This window comes from Mizuhopecten yessoensis, unplaced genomic scaffold (assembly GCF_002113885.1).
Source record: "Mizuhopecten yessoensis strain PY_sf001 unplaced genomic scaffold, ASM211388v2 scaffold9957, whole genome shotgun sequence".
Classification (NCBI taxonomy): Eukaryota; Metazoa; Mollusca; class Bivalvia; order Pectinida; family Pectinidae; genus Mizuhopecten; species Mizuhopecten yessoensis.
This window is the reverse complement of record NW_018408307.1, coordinates 8,713-28,203: the sequence shown is the minus strand read 5'-3', so window position 1 is coordinate 28,203 and position 19,491 is coordinate 8,713. Positions and strand designations below refer to the sequence as shown.

General features: G+C 36.5%; 1 protein-coding gene across 1 annotated transcript; it reads left to right on the top strand.

Annotated features, from left to right (window-relative positions):
• The first annotated feature begins 350 nt into the window (after positions 1-350).
• Positions 351-18,264, top strand: LOC110459041 (apoptosis-stimulating of p53 protein 2-like). The gene is made up of 8 exons (XM_021511074.1): positions 351-1,059; positions 9,039-9,312; positions 10,752-10,974; positions 11,576-13,493; positions 13,805-13,938; positions 14,248-14,414; positions 15,413-15,612; positions 17,235-18,264. Exons 1-8 carry the CDS (start codon positions 958-960, stop codon positions 17,277-17,279), a joined length of 3,063 nt encoding a protein of 1,020 aa, XP_021366749.1. The 5' UTR covers positions 351-957; the 3' UTR covers positions 17,280-18,264.
• Positions 18,265-19,491: the final 1,227 nt, after the last annotated feature.

The following is a 19,491-nucleotide window of genomic DNA, read 5'->3' as shown; positions in this document are numbered from 1 at the left end:
TGTTTAGCAATCATTGCAGTACCATACATCAACAAACTACAGAGATATATTCAGTGTCAGAAATAGAGTGGTTTTATCAATATGATGATTGGTCGTGACATGTGTAGTGGTAAGAGAAAGATTAATAGTCTGACAAGTTGGGCAGAGGAATTTTCCTGACAAGTCAACATTTCAAGTAGACAGATCTGACCATAGTGCCTTACTATAAGGGTAAATACAGACACACCTGTACACACACTGGGGATTAAATACCTGGGTGAAAGTCACGCATACACACTTTTATATAGACACACCTGACCTACTTGTTCAAATTTTTGAATACCTTTCGTATCTAACCGGTAAACTCTTATATATATATACCTGTGTGGATAATAACCGGGTGTAGAATGAAATCGTTGTGCAGCCCTACCTGTCTGGCCAGGGATTAGTATTTACCTGGGCTAATTCTGGATTATAAGACCATGCTACTGTGTTAATTTCAGCACAGTTGGTTGTTATACAGTCACAGACTAATGAGCAAACGTTAGCTGAATTAGTTAGTGGGTGTTAATTACTGTCCTTGTCCTATCAGGCACAGGTAGGTGTTGTGGGTAGGATCTGCTGTTGGACCCCCATCACAACAATCGGTTTTACCTGGACATGTATGGGATGGTCATAGACAACAACAACTACGAGTTACCTGCAGGCTATTTTTGGACCTATGCTCCATTGAACATATTCGGGAATGAATGTACTGTATTAGGACGGCAGCCATGTTGGAATAAGATAGGTCAATGTAACGCTCTCAGCTCACCTCAACAACTCATACCTGTAGGAGGGTATATTGTTTACTAGAAACAATAGAAACTACACTCAGTGACATCTGGACGTGTAGGACACAGCGTACATGTGTGATATACCTGGAAAATATCTGTGTGATTAGGTTGGATGAATCATGCCTGACTCAGGTATGACAATATGGCAGAGCATGGCAGATTTACCTATGATAGTAACGAGGAAGACTGGGATATACCTGCTCTAGAATACATCAACTCTCAACTAGAGAGCTACCTCAAGATGGTAGGTACTAGCTACATTTACCTGTAGGGTCTGTATTGTCTTATATGTTACCTGTAGCTGTGTAGTACAGGTATATGGTAAGTACAGGTAAATCACAGAGGGAGAGGAAGTGGGCCAAAACGAACATTACTTCAACATGTGTGTCAACACACACATACCTGTGCTATTTAATCAGTTCGTCTCTCCTAATTTTACCTGTACATTATTACTAGAATATCATACAGGTGTGATATGTGACAATCGTTAGGTTGTCTGTACCAACTTACCTGTCATCAATATCCACACCTGTATGTTTACATTTATGTTGAATTATTAATGAAAACCTCGTCCTACTTGTTTTCTATATAGTGTTCATTCACACTGTAATGATGTCATTAGGAATACTGAGGAATGTCAGCTTATTACACAGAATGACCCAAGGCCATAATGTGGTCTTTTAATTATCATTTTCATTTCTGACAGTTATATGCTCATATTAAACTGTCCTGAATTTCCTGGAATTTAGAAGAAAAAATGTATAAACGATAATATTTCCAGTGAATATAGTTTTAGCAGAACTCACTTTTTGTGTGTCATTATTGATTGTCTATAATTACAGGTGGAGACATTTTATATGTGTATATACAGACAATGTGATTATAACTGTATAAAACAGGCTTTCCGGTGCTTCACGTACTGCAATCACATATACATTATAAGTCATGAATATTCTAATCAAGAAATCTACAACAGGAAATGAATAACATATATATCGAGAAATTGACGCAAGATGATAACATTTTAAGATTTGAGCCAAATTAATGTTTTGCTTTTTCTTTCGTGAATGGGTCGTGTAATAACAAGTAATCTTGGCAGGATTTCAAATGTTGACATCTGATATATACTTTCAAATAGCTGCATTTTAAATATAAAGATGATGATAGGAGCTTGCATTTGATATATTATTGGTTGTAGAAGGTAATGTATGAAGGGAACATCAGAAGGAATACAGTTATTTAGCCAATAGGTTGTAACTAATATCTCTATGTACAGTACCTGAAATTTATTCACAGTAAAGCGTCACATGGAAACAGCTAGACCTCTTCATGTCGCCTGATAGTACCTTTTCTATTTGCATGTGGGTAAAATGATACTACACGAATTGGACTGTAATTGGGAGTAGGGCACCAGAGTTAAGGCTGGCGGGGTGGTTTGAGGACCGATTCACTCTCACATCATAGTAACTTCAATATTTAATCATGTCAACAATTGAATTGGTTCCAAATTTTAGCTCACATCCACTTCCTCCCTCCACAAGCCGCACTACCCTCCCAGCCACCATCTCTCATTACCCAAACCCTTCTTCACACTCTCTGCAATATAGTGTAATTGGAAGGTTGATTTTATATCTCCCAAGGTGGCAAAGAGAGTATAAACTTTGATTGACACATAATATTATGACCATCAACATTTAAAGGATCTCTACTGTAGACAATGAAGTGTGTTCCAGACTCTGTACTATTATGACCTTCAACAGTTAAAGGATCTCTACTGTAGACACTGAAGTGTGTTCCAGACTCTGTACTATTATGACCTTCAACAGTTAAAGGATCTCTACTGTAGACACTGAAGTGTGTTCCAGACTCTGTACTATTATGACCTTCAACAGTTAAAGGATCTCTACTGTAGACACTGAAGTGTGTTCCAGACTCTGTACTATTATGACCTTCAACAGTTAAAGGATCTCTACTGTAGACACTGAAGTGTGTTCCAGACTCTGTACTATTATGACCTTCAACAGTTAAAGGATCTCTACTGTAGACACTGAAGTGTGTTCCAGACTCTGTACTATTATGACCTTCAACAGTTAAAGGATCTCTACTGTAGACACTGAAGTGTGTTCCAGACTCTGTACTATTATGACCTTCAACAGTTAAAGGATCTCTACTGTAGACACTGAAGTGTGTTCCAGACTCTGTACTATTATGACCTTCAACAGTTAAAGGATCTCTACTGTAGACACTGAAGTGTGTTCCAGACTCTGTACTATTATGACCTTCAACAGTTAAAGGATCTCTACTGTAGACACTGAAGTGTGTTCCAGACTCTGTACTATTATGACCTTCAACAGTTAAAGGATCTCTACTGTAGACACTGAAGTGTGTTCCAGACTCTGTACTATTATGACCTTCAACAGTTAAAGGATCTCTACTGTAGACACTGAAGTGTGTTCCAGACTCTGTACTATTATGACCTTCAACAGTTAAAGGATCTCTACTGTAGACACTGAAGTGTGTTCCAGACTCTGTACTATTATGACCTTCAACAGTTAAAGGATCTCTACTGTAGACACTGAAGTGTGTTCCAGACTCTGTACTATTATGACCTTCAACAGTTAAAGGATCTCTACTGTAGACACTGAAGTGTGTTCCAGACTCTGTACTATTATGACCTTCAACAGTTAAAGGATCTCTACTGTAGACACTGAAGTGTGTTCCAGACTCTGTACTATTATGACCTTCAACAGTTAAAGGATCTCTACTGTAGACACTGAAGTGTGTTCCAGACTCTGTACTATTATGACCTTCAACAGTTAAAGGATCTCTACTGTAGACACTGAAGTGTGTTCCAGACTCTGTACTATTATGACCTTCAACAGTTAAAGGATCTCTACTGTAGACACTGAAGTGTGTTCCAGACTCTGTACTATTATGACCTTCAACAGTTAAAGGATCTCTACTGTAGACACTGAAGTGTGTTCCAGACTCTGTACTATTATGACCTTCAACAGTTAAAGGATCTCTACTGTAGACACTGAAGTGTGTTCCAGACTGTTTGACATTTTGTCTGGTGTGCAAATTTTGACAAAGTTCCAAACATGATGACAGCGTTTTGTTTTTGTATTTTCATGACATGCACATTAACATTTAACTCAAATTACAGACTGTTTTAAATGTGACTGTGTAAAGTCAACATGTAAATTTTCTATTTTTACTATTTATACATCATTACTGTTGTCATCAAACATTTCATGGTGGGAAGTTTAACAGTGCATCATCAATAGGATATACATTAATATATGTGTGACATGTGTCATGTCATTAAAATGTCCTTTCCCAGAATACCTTAAATTATCAGAGGTGTTTCAAGTCAATATCAACCTCACGATTGTAATCTTTTATAATGATTGTTCTAAATGTTAAATTTTTCAATTAATGTTCTAAATGTAAGCAAAGCATTTCCTTGATTTTGAATAAAAAATTGTTTCTCCTGACATCAAATATATGTGTGTGTTACAGTGAAACCATTTTATTGTGAAGAGGATCTTTAAATGTACATGCATGTTGGGAGAAAAAGATTCAGTATAGTTTATGGAGATGATTGGAGCACATCATTGATTTCAAATAAGACTTTCTCCACTGACGTCCACGCCGTGTGTATATATCTAGACACTGCATTGAAACTATTCCTTTTAGAGTCTATACTATATACCTACCCCAGACATGTCAATATTTGGCTTACCCCTTGTAATAACAAACACTGTGGGAGAAAGCAAGCAAAGCTGGTTTTATTTCATTCAATACACTAGGCTTTAAGTTTGATTGTGACATTACACAAGAGTTTATAGTTTCTGATTAAACAAAGATTAAAAGGTGTTTCATGTGACTAGGTACATTGCATGGGCATTTGTTGCCAATTATACTCAGGTGTGGGAGATCAATGCCTATAACACTGATAGTACAGGAAATACTGATACAATCTGTACACTGTCATTGTTGTAATGATCAGGTAAACAGCTAGGAGACAGATTATTATGTACATCTTGTACAGACTAATCACAGGAAGTTCATTGTGTTCTGGAGAGAAAGGAACAGATTTATTGCAATTAAGAAATTGCCACAAGTGCATGTCTGTGCCTGACTGTGCTGCATGACACCCAGTATTGTTTTGATTAGAGCAAAAATATGTAAAATATCGCCCCTGGTCATATATTATTGAAATGTCAGCTAACTTCTTGGGCAGATGCAATATAACAAAGGAGATAAATCAAGCCTCAGAAAATTTCAGTGTTAATTTTTTAGTCCGGGAACACACACCTATGATTACACGAAGGAATCTGTTACACCTTGATGAAATGGATGTAGAAGCTTGCCCTTGAAAAAACTCAACAATATGAATTTTGTGGTTTATGTAAGTTTTCTTTTGCGGACTCTCTTTCTTGTTTCACGTACTTACTGAATCTTTACAAGGTCAACCTTATGCAATGTAATTTTACTAAAATAATTGTTCAGTGCAGTAAATATGAATTTCAGTATTTTTGTCTAGGTGTGCCAATGAACAGCTGTATCTTAATTTGTTCAGTTTCATTAGAAACGAAACACAAATTTTAAAGAGGTTCAAGTAGTTCACAGATACAAAGGTAGTCTTTGTACTTTACCTGAAAAATGATTGTAATTTAATGCTCAGACACATTTTGTAAAGACAGATGTTAATTTGTCATCTGGGAAATAAATCAAGTATATGGTGTTGGTAGGTAAGATTTACTTGTGCTTGAATCCACTGCTGTGGTTATAGTACACCCAGACATATGTTGTTGTGATTAATGACAATCCGACTGTGTCCACGACCACAGTTGTTGGGTGTAAAGGCTACATTATACTGAAGATTGTCCACATTTTACAGGTGTTAGGTACACAACTGGTAGACATTATATACTTATGTCCTTAAAATGTCTCTAGCTATCAGTGAGGTTCTGTGAGATCTGCTAATCAGTAATTTAGCTCCTCTCCACTCAACTCTATAATGGTATCTCAGTATCAATATTGACGGAGCTTTAGGAAAATCTACCATAAAGCTTTAGGTAAATAGGTTGGTCTGTACCCAGTCTCACAAAGAATTAATAACCAGGTAATTATACAACATCAAAAGATGTGGTCGGATTCCTGTCCTTGTTAACCTGATCACACGCAGGATTTGTTCTACCTGTTAACTCATGTTAGTTATAGGAACGATCAGGTGTGGTGTTGATTTGCTTTTCATTATTTACCACAAAGTTGTGAAAGAAGGGTTTCATCAATAAATGACAGTTAACAATTAACCCTATACCCTGTATAGATGATATGACATGTAAAGGACACATTATTTATTTATGGTAATTTTGGTGTGGTGTAATTTTTGCATATCTAGAAATATTTATAGGCTACAAGAGGACACATTTAGACCATAAAAAGTGATTTGTACATTCTAATGTGTTGAGATTTGTCAGTGTATGTAAAACATTTTTTAAATACAGTATGTTTTGATGCTTACGTAATGTACCATGAAATAGGAAAAGCACATATTAAAATAGATTTATCGAGAGTTTTTAAGAAAGAAACATTGCCACAAAATTCACACATTGCTGGTTTTATTGTAGTTCCTGGTGTTTATTGCTTGCACTACCCTTGCTGAACATAAAGGAAACAAGATGTTAGTCAAAAGCATTACTGTACAAATATTGTCTAAAAATGAGATATATTACCTCTAAGTATACACTGTACAAATATTGAGCAAAAATATCAGCAAACAGTGTAACAATGTTATTGGGTATTACATGATTATTCCCATACCAGCTTAGATAAAGGGCTAACATTATGTACACAAGTTCTGTACAAAATGTGTTACCATCGTAATCTGTATAGGCACCGTGCTAACAAACACCAGCAGACTAAGGGGAGATAACCATTGATCAGAGACATTATTGAACCTGAAGTCAATGTTTGGTAGGTAAACAAATCACCTTTATTCTCTGCCGAGTCCCTTTAATAGCAGTGTTTCTCCTTCAACATCTTCATTAGACCTATATACAGACCAAGATGTTTTCCAGCTCAGACTCAGCAAGTTAAGAGCTGTGCTGCAGTTATTTTGTACATGCTTTCTTGGACTATCTATAGAAAATGGGACATTTTTACGTTTCCTGGATATCAATCATTGTGAAGCTGTTGGAAATTGACTGACACATGGAAATTTCAAAAAAAAAAAATTGCAAAGAATTTTGGAACACCTGTACTAGAACATAGGTAGACAATGGTTGCCAATTTCTCACTGTTGTTTTTTGTTGACAAATTTTGCACCTGGAGGTAAGGTGTCACCTTAGTGGAATTTATCAACACCTGACAGCTCTGATATATTCCTGACTCGTTAGCAATGCCAATGGTAGGTAGTGTGCATACTTGTATCACCCTCTATATAGCTACGGTAAATGTTATCAGAATATCATATGCTTAAAAAATGTGTCCCGAAAACACTTAGCCTGCGTAATAGCCTGTTGGAATTTTTCTTTTCAAAACTTCAGATTCTGATTCATGGAAAGGTATTTTCAGAAGTATATGGCATTAATCAACCATTTTCTACTTAAAATTTCTACCATACATTTTCAATTTCATGCAGAACATGACAAAAAGAATAATTTATATAGATAAGAATTAAGATTGATCGTGTGTGATATCTGTTTGACCTACAAATATATGTTTCATATGCTGGCTAAGTCAATGACTGTCGGACATTTTGTAGTGGTCGTCTTGTAGGAAGGACGGTGAAACATGTATCAAATACAAGATCATTCTCGCTACATTTAGCTAGGGGGACAGAAAGATGAAAGGAAAGCTTCTTGTGAACTTACCTTTTTGCAGATTAGTTACTTTTAATTTATCTAACAAGTTTGTTATATAGGTTTTTTATTAATAAACCAAAAACTAGCGTTATGATGATAAAGTTTAACTGTACAAATATAATTCAGTATTTGTAAACAGTGATGTAACATATAAAGGATGTTTATATCTTCATATAGATATAACAGATTTGGAATTTTGATTTGTGATAGAGTGACTCCCATAAAAACTGGTCTGTGTTTTGTCGTGGATGTGGTTGACATGGCTCTATGTATCAGCATCCTTACAGGGAGAATGTTGTATGAAATATTAACCAATTTAGATATATTCTCGGGACATTCACCTGAAAACTGTCCTTCATTTGACCCCTAATACAGGAAATATTCACATCACGTGATCCTAACACAGCAAATTTTGCCAAATCTTTTTCCCATTCACATTCTGTCCAAGGGATAGAAGTCTATACATTACTTGTAGCTGGTAATGATATTGATGATGTTGATTGCTTGGCAGTTCATGTCAGTATCCATTACAGCCGACTTGCCTTAGGGACCACATCACAAAGGTCATCAATTGATGATTTAATTAATTAATGAAATAGTTGACAAATATGTGAGGATTATGTCAGGAGGAACAGTAGGTGTGAGAGAATGGTGAGAGTTATTGATTCCCGTGTCAGTGTACACATATACAGGTACTGATTCACAATAGCACTATCAGCTTACACACATAATCATGTCCAAGATTTGATGAATAATTTTCTCATAATGATACATTTTGAAATTCAAAACCAGATGTTTATGATTGTATTTGGATCAAAATAGCTGCATTAAGATAAACATTTTGAAATGCAATCAGCTTATTTTATTATAAGAAATAAGTTTCAGTTTATGTATAGTGCTAAGCAGGCTGGCTTTGGACACAGGATTAATGTAATTACTGCTCTACATCATCACAATGTTGTTCCCCAAGGATCAACAACGCTGGGAGATCGAAAAGTCATTTGTGTATATAGCCTAGTATTGGAGCTACTTGCCAGTAGCGTTCATGTGTGACAGCAACTCTGTCATGGAACAGGATAGCGGTTGTAAAGTTCTGTCCGATACTTTTGTTCCAACTCTGTCATAGTGTTTGTTTCCCGTCATTGCTATTCTACGTATGAATATAAGCTCAATTATATCAAGTTGTTATATGTTTGCGATTCATTAAGTTTCATTGTTCCCGTTGTGTGTATGTGTGAGTATACCAGAGTTCATTAATGGAGAGTTGAAGAATAATACAAACTCAACAGTGTTACATTTATTTCTTATCATCTCCAGCTATATTTTGGTGTTCTTTTATATTTTCTAGTTGCCGGGAGGTGTTGACCTGACGTTGAGTGAGCTCCAGGAAATGGCGTCTCGCCAACAACAGCAGATTGAGCACCAACAACAGGTCCTGGTAGCCAAGGAACAACGCCTAAAGTACCTCAAACAACAGGAGGCTCGTCACCAACACATCGCTGCTGAAAACGACAGACTTAAGAAACTGCGGGAGAAGGTGGAAAATCAGGAAATGAAGTTAAAAAAGTTACGTGCTCTCCGTGGGGAGGCTGAGAAATACAAAAACAACAACGGATCTATCAGTAAGTTTTCTGAGGTTTTAATTATTTGAAGTGAAATCTTTTAATTTTGTCATATCTTATATTCATCCTGTGTAAAACTAATGTTAAAAATACAACTAAAAGGGAAACACAACATTACTATAAGTGCTGGTAATTGTAAAGTCTGTTGTACATTACAGATACTTGAAGTGTTTGAAGTTGAGGTCCTTCATGGACATATACGTATACCACTTAGTTTTGTCTTAACAATTCAGGAGAATTTCAACCCTTGTGTTTTCCTCAATAAATATTGTACAGTGCAGTGATATCTGTCCCCAACAATTTGTAATAATACTTTATACTATAAGTAATGGAATAGTTGTTATGCTGTAATATTGGTGATATTTTCAGTCTTATAAAATGAACATTATTTGTTATATCATTGTATGTCAAAAACCTCAATGCATAGAAATTCTCTACTTACATATTTCATTCATCTTGTATTTAATCCTAGACTTTGATAATAACAAGATCACTTCCTCTAAGCAAGCTAACAGGAAATGTTCGACTGTTTTTATTCAAAGCGTAATGTTTTAATCAAGGTCTCTGCTCTCTTGTATATCGGCAGAGATACTGGTGTGACACATCAATGTTAGTTTTAAAACAGTCCTTTGATGATAAATGAGCAACGTGTTTTGGTAACCACCATTAAGCTATCCCTTTACACTGCCAAAAACTGTGAATATGCATTGAACACTTTTTACAGCATGACTATTGCTTTGATAAATCACTTCTGAAAAGAAAATCATACCTTCAGGGAATTATATAAAAAAAAAGTTAAAATATACAAAATTAAATATAATCAACAACAGTGTTCTGCGTGAGAACTTGTGACTGTTCCAGGCCAGGATTTGAACCCTTGACTTCAGACTGTTATGTCTGGTTCTCTCACTCACCAACTCAGATACCAGGTCAATGATTGATCAGGGAAGGTTACTATGTATATAGGAAATCCACAGTGAAGTCTCTAGTGACAGAATAAAAAAATGAGAATGTCAAAAATAAATTATTAAAATGTTGAGTGTTGGAGACTGGAGATTATGATGAAATAAAAAGTGAAGATGTTCATTGCAATTAAGTTTTAAGCAGATTAAAGTAGTTTAATTGCTGCTGCCATAACATTTGGTTGTAGGCAAGTATCAAGCTATAGTTCACTAAGGGAACATATAGTATCACTGTTCTCCAGATAGATTTGATTGCCACATGTATTGTGTTGTTTCCTTTAGAGATTCATAGAGTCACTGTTGGAGAGTCTAAATCACCATTAGTGTAAATGTTGTTTATATATTCAGAGTTAGAGAGTCCAAATCACCATTAGTGTAAATGTTGTTTATATATTCAGAGTTAGAGAGTCTAAATCACCATTAGTGTAAATTTCAGAGTTGGAGAGTCTCATAAGCGTAATGTTGTTCTCCTTACAGATTCGGAGTTGGAAAGTGTGAAGTCCCTGTTCAGTGAGAAGGAAAAGGAGCTGGTCATGGCTGTGGCTAAAGTAGAGGAGCTGACCCGTCAGTTAGAGGATATCAAACACGACAAGGATTCGGTCAGCAAAACAGCTGGTCAGAGTGCAGCCAAACTTGAACTAGACAAACTTAAAAAGGAATTGATGGTCAGTTTTCATAATTTAGAGAGCCAAATGAATTCTTAACCTGATAACTTGAAGCTTAAAGAAATTCAGTTATTCTCTGTGTTTGTTAGAGCTATTTATTCATGTTTTCTACATTTTCTGTTTCTATATAATTGCTTGGGGCTATTTAATACATCTCAAAAATTTGTTTTCAGCATAGTACATTTTAATGGAATTATTGCTTTAAATATCAACAGAATTAGAGATAATTTAATTGCTTCCAGTAAATAAAATAATTGTGAAGGACAGAATGTAAAGAGCCCTTTGTGTACTTGGTGTTACTAGACAGAATGTAAAGTGCCCTTTGTGTGATTGGTGTAACTAGACAGAATGTAAAGAGCCCTTTGTGTACTTGGTGTTACTAGACAGAATGTAAAGTGCCCTTTGTGTACTTGGTGTTACTAGACAGAATGTAAAGAGCCCTTTGTGTACTTGATGTTACTAGACAGAATGTAAAGAGCCCTTTGTGTACTTGGTGTAACTAGACAGAATGTAAAGAGCCATTTGTGTACTTGGTGTAACTAGACAGAATGTAAAGTGCCCTTTGTGTACTTGGTGTGACTAGACAGAATGTAAAGAGCCCTTTGTGTACTTGGTGTAACTAGACAGAATGTAAAGAGCCATTTGTGTACTTGGTGTAACTNATAAACTGAATGAACAACAAAGTAGCAAACTGAAGAATCACAAGGATATGTTGAAGCAGCGAAAAGATGAAATTTCTAAAATGGACAACAGAATATTGGAGTTGCAACAAAGACTGAAAAAGAAACGTGCCCAGCAGGCTGAACAACAGAAAAAACTGGCCAATCAGCAGTCAGATAACAAATCGGGGAATAAACCGACGCGGAACAATGTGGCAGCTGTGGAACCTTACGTACAAATTGTGCCAAAAGATCAATTAAATGGAAATGTAGATCCAACTTTCCATAAAGCAGATCCTAAATATCAGTCGTTACCTGTGAGTTCAAAGTTTGTGATGAATTCTTCTGATGATACCTCCAAAAAACAGCTTAAATCTGTTGAAAATGTGCCTGAGCCTAATAATAATACAGTGATGAAGGGACCAGAGGAACTCAAGTCTAAAACCTTAACAGCAAAAGTTGATCCATCAAAAAGTGTGCCAAAAGAAAATGGGTATGCCCCATCTGAACATGTTCATAAGGAGACAAGGCAAACGCCATCACAACCCCAGTATTCAACGTCAGGGCAGCAACAAGGTAAACACCCTCCGCCACCAATCCCTGCTCGTGCAGGTACAACAAATTTGACTTATCTTACGGCAAGGCCGTTTGGGTCAACGTACAGTACCTCTGTGCTAAACAGGGGTCCAAGTGACCAACAGGGGGGTCCTACAATCACAATAGCGGAGGACATACGTACTGGGGGCAGTGGACAAAGTTCACCTGCATCAAGTGACAGTTCTCAAAAAGAAAACAGTGCTTACCCCTCTGACCATCAATCCACAAACCGTTCGGAGAAACAGACTCCTTTGCTTAATGGGACAAACGGTTCTAATACTAATAACGGTGCTTCTACACGTCATGGAGGGCCAAACAAACACCCGCCCCCCTACCCGGGGGGCTCTGTACCCCCAAATAAACAACAAGGGGCACCTCCTCCCTACCCCCATTCACAGCAAAATGCACGTTCCTATGATCAAACAGATTCCATGAAGGACACCAACAGTAATAATGGGTCTGATTCTTCTCTCAACAGTGATTCAGGGAGCAGTTCTAAACAGCAGCCTAAATACAAATACGCCTCTAAAAATGTGATAGCCAACACATACATGGGTAAGCTGGGCCCTGAGGCCCTGAAAAAGTACCAACAAAACATCAACATGATGTATACAAATATATCCAAGAAAGATGGTGCAAAAACAAATAAGTCCAGTGAGGACAAATCTCACACAAACACGAATCAAAAACCACCAAACAGTGCTAACTCATTATCACCACCGTCAAGTTCAGCCTCCCAGTCACTGTCACCACCAGTGAGTTCCCCTAAGGGAGGTAAGCCTAGTTCACCTCCAACCTCTCCACAATATACAGACATTGCTTCTGATAAGGTCAGTCACAATCGGCATACACATAAACATGTAAACCTTCGCCGACGGCACTCTGACAGTGACAATGAAGACATCACAAAATTACTTCACAAGTATGTGGACCGCTACAAGAACCAGTCGGGGTACACATCCCAGGAGACCGGGGAGGGACGTCACATTGGAGGGTATGACACTCAGGCCACGTCCTTCCAAGACCAAGTCCCTGAGGACGTCCCTGTAGATGGAATGGGTAACCTCATTGACCTATCAGACAAGGGCAAGCCAGCGGACGGCTCAGATGGAAGTAAAACATCTAGTCCTGCCAGTCTTCAGATTGTCACATCTGACCAACCAGTAAAGAAAAAGACAAACCTGAAAAACCGTAATGCTAAAAAGTCAGGGAATCGTGTGAGCTTTGATCCTCTGGCCCTGCTGCTGGACTCCTCACTGGAGGGAGAACTGGAACTGGTCAAGCGCTGCGCCTCTCAGGTAATCATTTAATACAGCCTCTCGTAGGGTTTCCCATTTTCCTCTTCCTTGTTTGGTTATAATTACCTGTTCAAGATGACCAGCTTAAGTATTCTTGAGATATGTGCTACTGAAAATATTAAAGATATTGTACATAGGGATACTCAGTTAAGAGATGCTCAGAAATGGAACTTATCTGTCCTCTTTCTTAAGTTCATTAACTGAGTACCTATATTTGCTATTTGAACAAAGTGCAGGTAACTTTCAAAATCCCAATCTTATTTTCAAAGATGCCGATCAATTTTAATACTCAAGTATTGTATCTTTATCAGGTCCATGATGTGAGTGAGCCCAATGATGAGGGAATCACGGCTCTACACAACGCCATCTGTGCTGGACACTATGAGATCGTTAAATTCCTTGTGGAGTTTGGCTGTGATGTAAACTCACCTGACAGTGATGGCTGGTAAGTGGGACAGATAACGGGAAGTAATCCAAATGTTTGTAAATATATGTAGAGTGGGATAGATGATACATTCAATTGTATGTAGTTGGATAGTCAATTTCATTAATGGATGAAGAGAAGTAATCCAGTTGATTGTTATTACATATATAATATATACAGTGGGATAGACAATTTTATCTATAAAAACAATTGATTGTTATTACATGTACATGCTTTTTCAAAGTTAAATAAATAGATAAGTTGAGAAACATTTAAATATTCCTTCCTCTGAGTTAGGTTTTATGTAAAGGTTATTGCCTCTCTCCCCAGGACTCCTCTTCATTGTGCAGCCTCCTGTAACAACCTACCCATGGTGAAGTTCTTGGTGGAGCATGGTGCCTGTATCTTCGCCACCACCATCAGTGACCAGGAGACGGCTGCTGAGAAGTGTGAGGAGGAGGAGGATGGCTTCGACGGCTGCTCCGAGTACCTATACAGTAAGTCACATATACCTATACAGTAAGTCACATATACCTGTACAGTAAGTCACATAAACCTATACAGTAAGTCACATATACCTGTACAGTAAGTCACATATACCTGTACAGTAAGTCACATATACCTGTACAGTAAGTCACATATACCTGTACAGTAAGTCACATATACCTGTACAGTAAGTCACATATACCTGTACAGTAAGTCACATATACCTGTACAGTAAGTCACATATACCTGTACAGTAAGTCACATATACCTGTACAGTAAGTCACATATACCTGTACAGTAAGTCACATATACCTGTACAGTAAGTCACATATACCTGTACAGTAAGTCACATATACCTGTACAGTAAGTCACATATACCTGTACAGTAAGTCACATATACCTGTACAGTAAGTCACATATACCTGTACAGTAAGTCACATATACCTGTACAGTAAGTCACATATACCTGTACAGTAAGTCACATATACCTGTACAGTAAGTCACATATACCTGTACAGTAAGTCACATATACCTATACAGTAAGTCACATATACCTATACAGTAAGTCACATATACCTATACAGTAAGTCACATATACCTGTACAGTAAGTCACATATACCTGTACAGTAAGTCACATATACCTGTACAGTAAGTCACATATACCTGTACAGTAAGTCACATATACCTATACAGTAAGTCACATATACCTATACAGTAAGTCACATATACCTATACAGTAAGTCACATATACCTGTACAGTAAGTCACATATACCTATACTGTAAGTCACATATACCTATACAGTAAGTCACATATACCTATACAGTAAGTCACATACTCTTGGTTTCTATGTTTCCTACGAATTATTTCAGTGATTTTTGTTTTGTACTGATAAATGACTTTTAACTTGTCATAACTTACCACTATTGACAGTGCTTTTCTTCATACATGTATTAACCATGGGAAACCTATTTATATGATTTTACGTTTTGTTACCCTTTGTGTACAGGTATTCAGGAGAAACTTGGGATCATGAACAATGGAGCAACCTGGGCAGTGTTTGATTACGAGGCGATGAACAGCGATGAGCTGAGTTTCACCATCGGGGACAAAATAATGATCCTAAGAAAGGGAGACGAGAAGGAAAAGGAATGGTGGTGGTCCAAAATGGACAAAAAAGATGGCTACATACCAAGGAACTTACTGGGGGTGAGTATATTACATCTCTGCCTGGGTTAAATTCAGATGTAATGATCCTTTAGGAACAAGACATGTTTACTGTAAGATACAATAAAACCCCACTTCTTCGAACTGGGTTTGCTCAAATACCCCTCATTCATCAAATAGTTCGTTTGGTCCCAACCAAGTTCGTAAGTTGAACAGTTATTCCTCAAATACCCCGTATTCCTCCAGCAAAAATTTGTCCCCGAATCTTCATTGTCATAGTATTTATCCTACCTACCTGGTATCCGTCGAACAGGTGTGATCACCTATCATGCCCAACAAAAATTTTACCTGCGTAACACAGGTACTGGCGTGGATATGTCTCGAGGCACAGGCTGCGGTCCACGCTCATTGCGCTTATAGAGGTGTCAGCTGGACGTCAGCTAATTAGAGGATTAACGGCAGTATCATTAAGGAACTGTACCGTTACCCTGTTGTAGCTGCATTATCATTTTGTGTGCATATTTATTTTTTCCAGTCAATTCACTTGGTGTGTAAAACCATATTGTGTCATGACAATATTAAGCAGGTTCATTTAGTTATCAATCAACATCATGATTACAAGGATTCAAGATTTTCTTCATTTTTAAATGATCGAAGAGTTCCTCTTGTTTTGATATTTCGTAAAATTATCGTAGCCGATTACAGTATGGCAGACTATGTCAAAACGACAAGTACGTTATACATTCAGCTTTTTATTCACTTTCTTAATACCAGTGGCTATTTGTTTTTATTGTTTAGCTATTTTAAATCTTATTAAATGCTGTCATCTTGATTAAACTTGATTAATTTCAAACACCTTTGGTACTGGCTTTTGACGGTCGAACCTCAAATTCGTCGAATACCATGTATTCTTCGAACTATTGATCTGGACCCTAAGAGTTTGAGTAAACAGGGTTTTACTGTCAATGTATAGGAAGTGTATTCCCTCTAATATTATGGTTAATACACAGTGAATATCCCTTGTGGGGCCCTGGCTTTTTTATACGCCCGTCAAATTTGACGGAAGTATTATGGTATGGGGTTGTCCGTCCTTCCGCCCGATGTAAACTTTTGTTTGTCCGGCAATCTCTTCCTACATTTTTCGACCAATCTCTTTGAAACTTGGTATACATTATAATCATAAAATGAAGTTGTGTCTCCCTTAAAAGAATTTTGATTCAACAATGTTTTCAAAAGTTATTGCCCTTTGTTTATTTCAATATTTGATTTTTGTCCGGCAATCTCCTCCTGCATTTTTCAACGTATCTCTTTGAAACTTTGTATACATTATAATCATGATATGAAGTTGTGTCATGCTTAAAAGAATTTAGATTGAACGATTTTTGCAAAAGTGATTGCCCTTTGTTCATTTCAGTATTTGATTTTTTGTCCGCAGATTTTCTTCTACATTTTTATAGCATGAGGGGTAACCACTCATAGAATGATGCATATCTTATTTCAATGTAAGAAAGTATGTAACACTATATGGCATTCGAAGGGCGTATATTGTTCCGCCCCACGGTACTCTTGTTCTCTTGTGCTATACAGCCAGGTTTCGCTATCCAATTCTTTGAACTTACAATCTTACAGGTTGCAGTAGTTAATATGTGTTTGTTCTTTTGCAGTTATATCCTCGTGTGATACCACAAGCTGGAGAATCCGACAGCTGAGACCAAGAAAACCTCCGACAAATGCAATATATTCACCAAGTGCTATAGATGGAATTGATAATAGGGCTTACTGAAAGCAGATCTTTACAAGGTGCAGATTTCAGCTCATCAGGCAAACTTTTAAAATGATACTCCAAATAGGCCATAATGCTTCTCAACAATGAAAAGGATTTATTTCATCAATAAGACATGATATTGCAAAATTTATACAAAATTTTTAAAAAAAGAAAAAAATCAACATGAACATTTCATTTGTCATAAAAAATTATATCAGACTAACTTATAGCATAGTTCTGTAATATTTATCTTTAGAAAAAGTTCTCGGAAAAATCTGCAGCTACTCAGTAGATTAACTGCTATTTTTAGATATTATTATTTCCTTATTTTTCATTCCTATTTTAACTCTACCTCCCGAGAAGTTCTGAATTGTAAAATTGAAAAAAGGGAGATACATACATAAATATATAAATGAGATGATTTACCTTTAAAGCCATAGAAGTTTGGGCAATGTTGGATTGAGATCATTTCTGGAAGAAGTTGACCAATAATGAGATTGCATCAAAGATCTGCTTTCATCATTTTCGAAAACTTTCGACATGTTTCAAGAGAGATGATGAATGTGACTTGTAGGTATTTATTTGTTTACGTTAAATTATTAGAAGCGAGGGACAATTATGAAAGTGTGTATGATGGTGAAAGTTAGCTTCAGAATGCCTGCATGTCAGATAATAGTGCAATATCTTCCTCATACTGTAAATATTGTATATATCAAATCCATACCAATAATTATCTCATTTATATTCATTCCACTTGTATTGAAATCTCTTAGTACTTTCTTATGTCAGATAGATCCGTATTGTATCATTTTATCTGTTGATTGATCAAGACCCTCATTAGTGTTGTGCTAAAGTTATGTAGATTTTTTTTCGTTTGAAAGAAAGTCAAGGTTTATTTTAATATATTACAATATATATATATATTCAATTATATTCTGAATCTCGGTAAAACAAATACATATTATCCAGAAAAAAATATTGACAGAATTTTAACTTGATACAACAAAATAAATTCAAGCAGCATTACCCAGTTATATGTATATTTACTAGAATCATTTGTGAAGATGCATGTATTATCTTGCTTGTAACAGAATTGTCAGTAAAACTAGACAAAACTTATCTTTGATCCTAATGGTCTACCATTGAACTTACTAAATATTTACAAAATTCTTAAAATACCTGGGATTACATACAGTTATGTTTCAATCAATAGCTGCTGCATAGAATGCTGTTGATCCATTGAAAACAGTTAACTAACATTTTGTGGGAGCTCTAAAGGAAGTGTGGTTGTTCAATGGGAAACATTCCTTCATTAGCACCTTATTTGTTTCACCTTGAATGATTGACCTATCTATATACTCTGGGTGCTAACGGACCACAAAGTTTTATATATAGTTGAGAAATCTCCAATAACAATCAAGTTAAGACTCGTGTCTTAAACACAGTCCCTGAAGTTCAGAAACTGGACAAATGTTGGAAATTGATGTAATGGTGCTCCTACAGATAACTTTTACTTGACAATGACAGCCATATGGTACTGTACGAGATATTTGTGTTAATGTGTTAGGTGTCAGCAGTCGTGTACTGGACTACTTTTATATGATACTTCTCTACAACGATTCATCACTGTTATTTGTGTATTACGTACATCATCAATATTTGGTGATGCCAATATGATATTTGTAAAACAAGAAAATAGATACATTTTCTAAACTGATATCTGGATTTTGTTGTTTGTTTAGTTTTTCTTGCTTTGTTGATTTGGTATCGTTGACAGAACAAGAATTTCTGAAAGTAGGGTGCTGAAATTATCATTCATCACGAGGGTTAATTTGTGTAACCATCTTGTTCCTGTGAAAGTTACTTTACTTTTGAAGAACACTGCAAGTTATCTCCCCTATTAAAGTACTGAAAGTACTCCAGACACATGCTTTCTTGATGTTGCAATATTTCCAGAGTTATTTAACATTTTAGGAAAACAGAACACAAGACAGTCAGTTGAGATGCAGGATAATAATAACAAGTACTAATCGTAACGGGGGACCATTACAGATGGCCCACAAACTGCCCCCATAGTCGCAAAGATGCATCAGAAAAGGATCGCATGTAATTGCGACCAATCAGAAGCCTCTGTGTGGTTGCTATGGCAAAGAAAC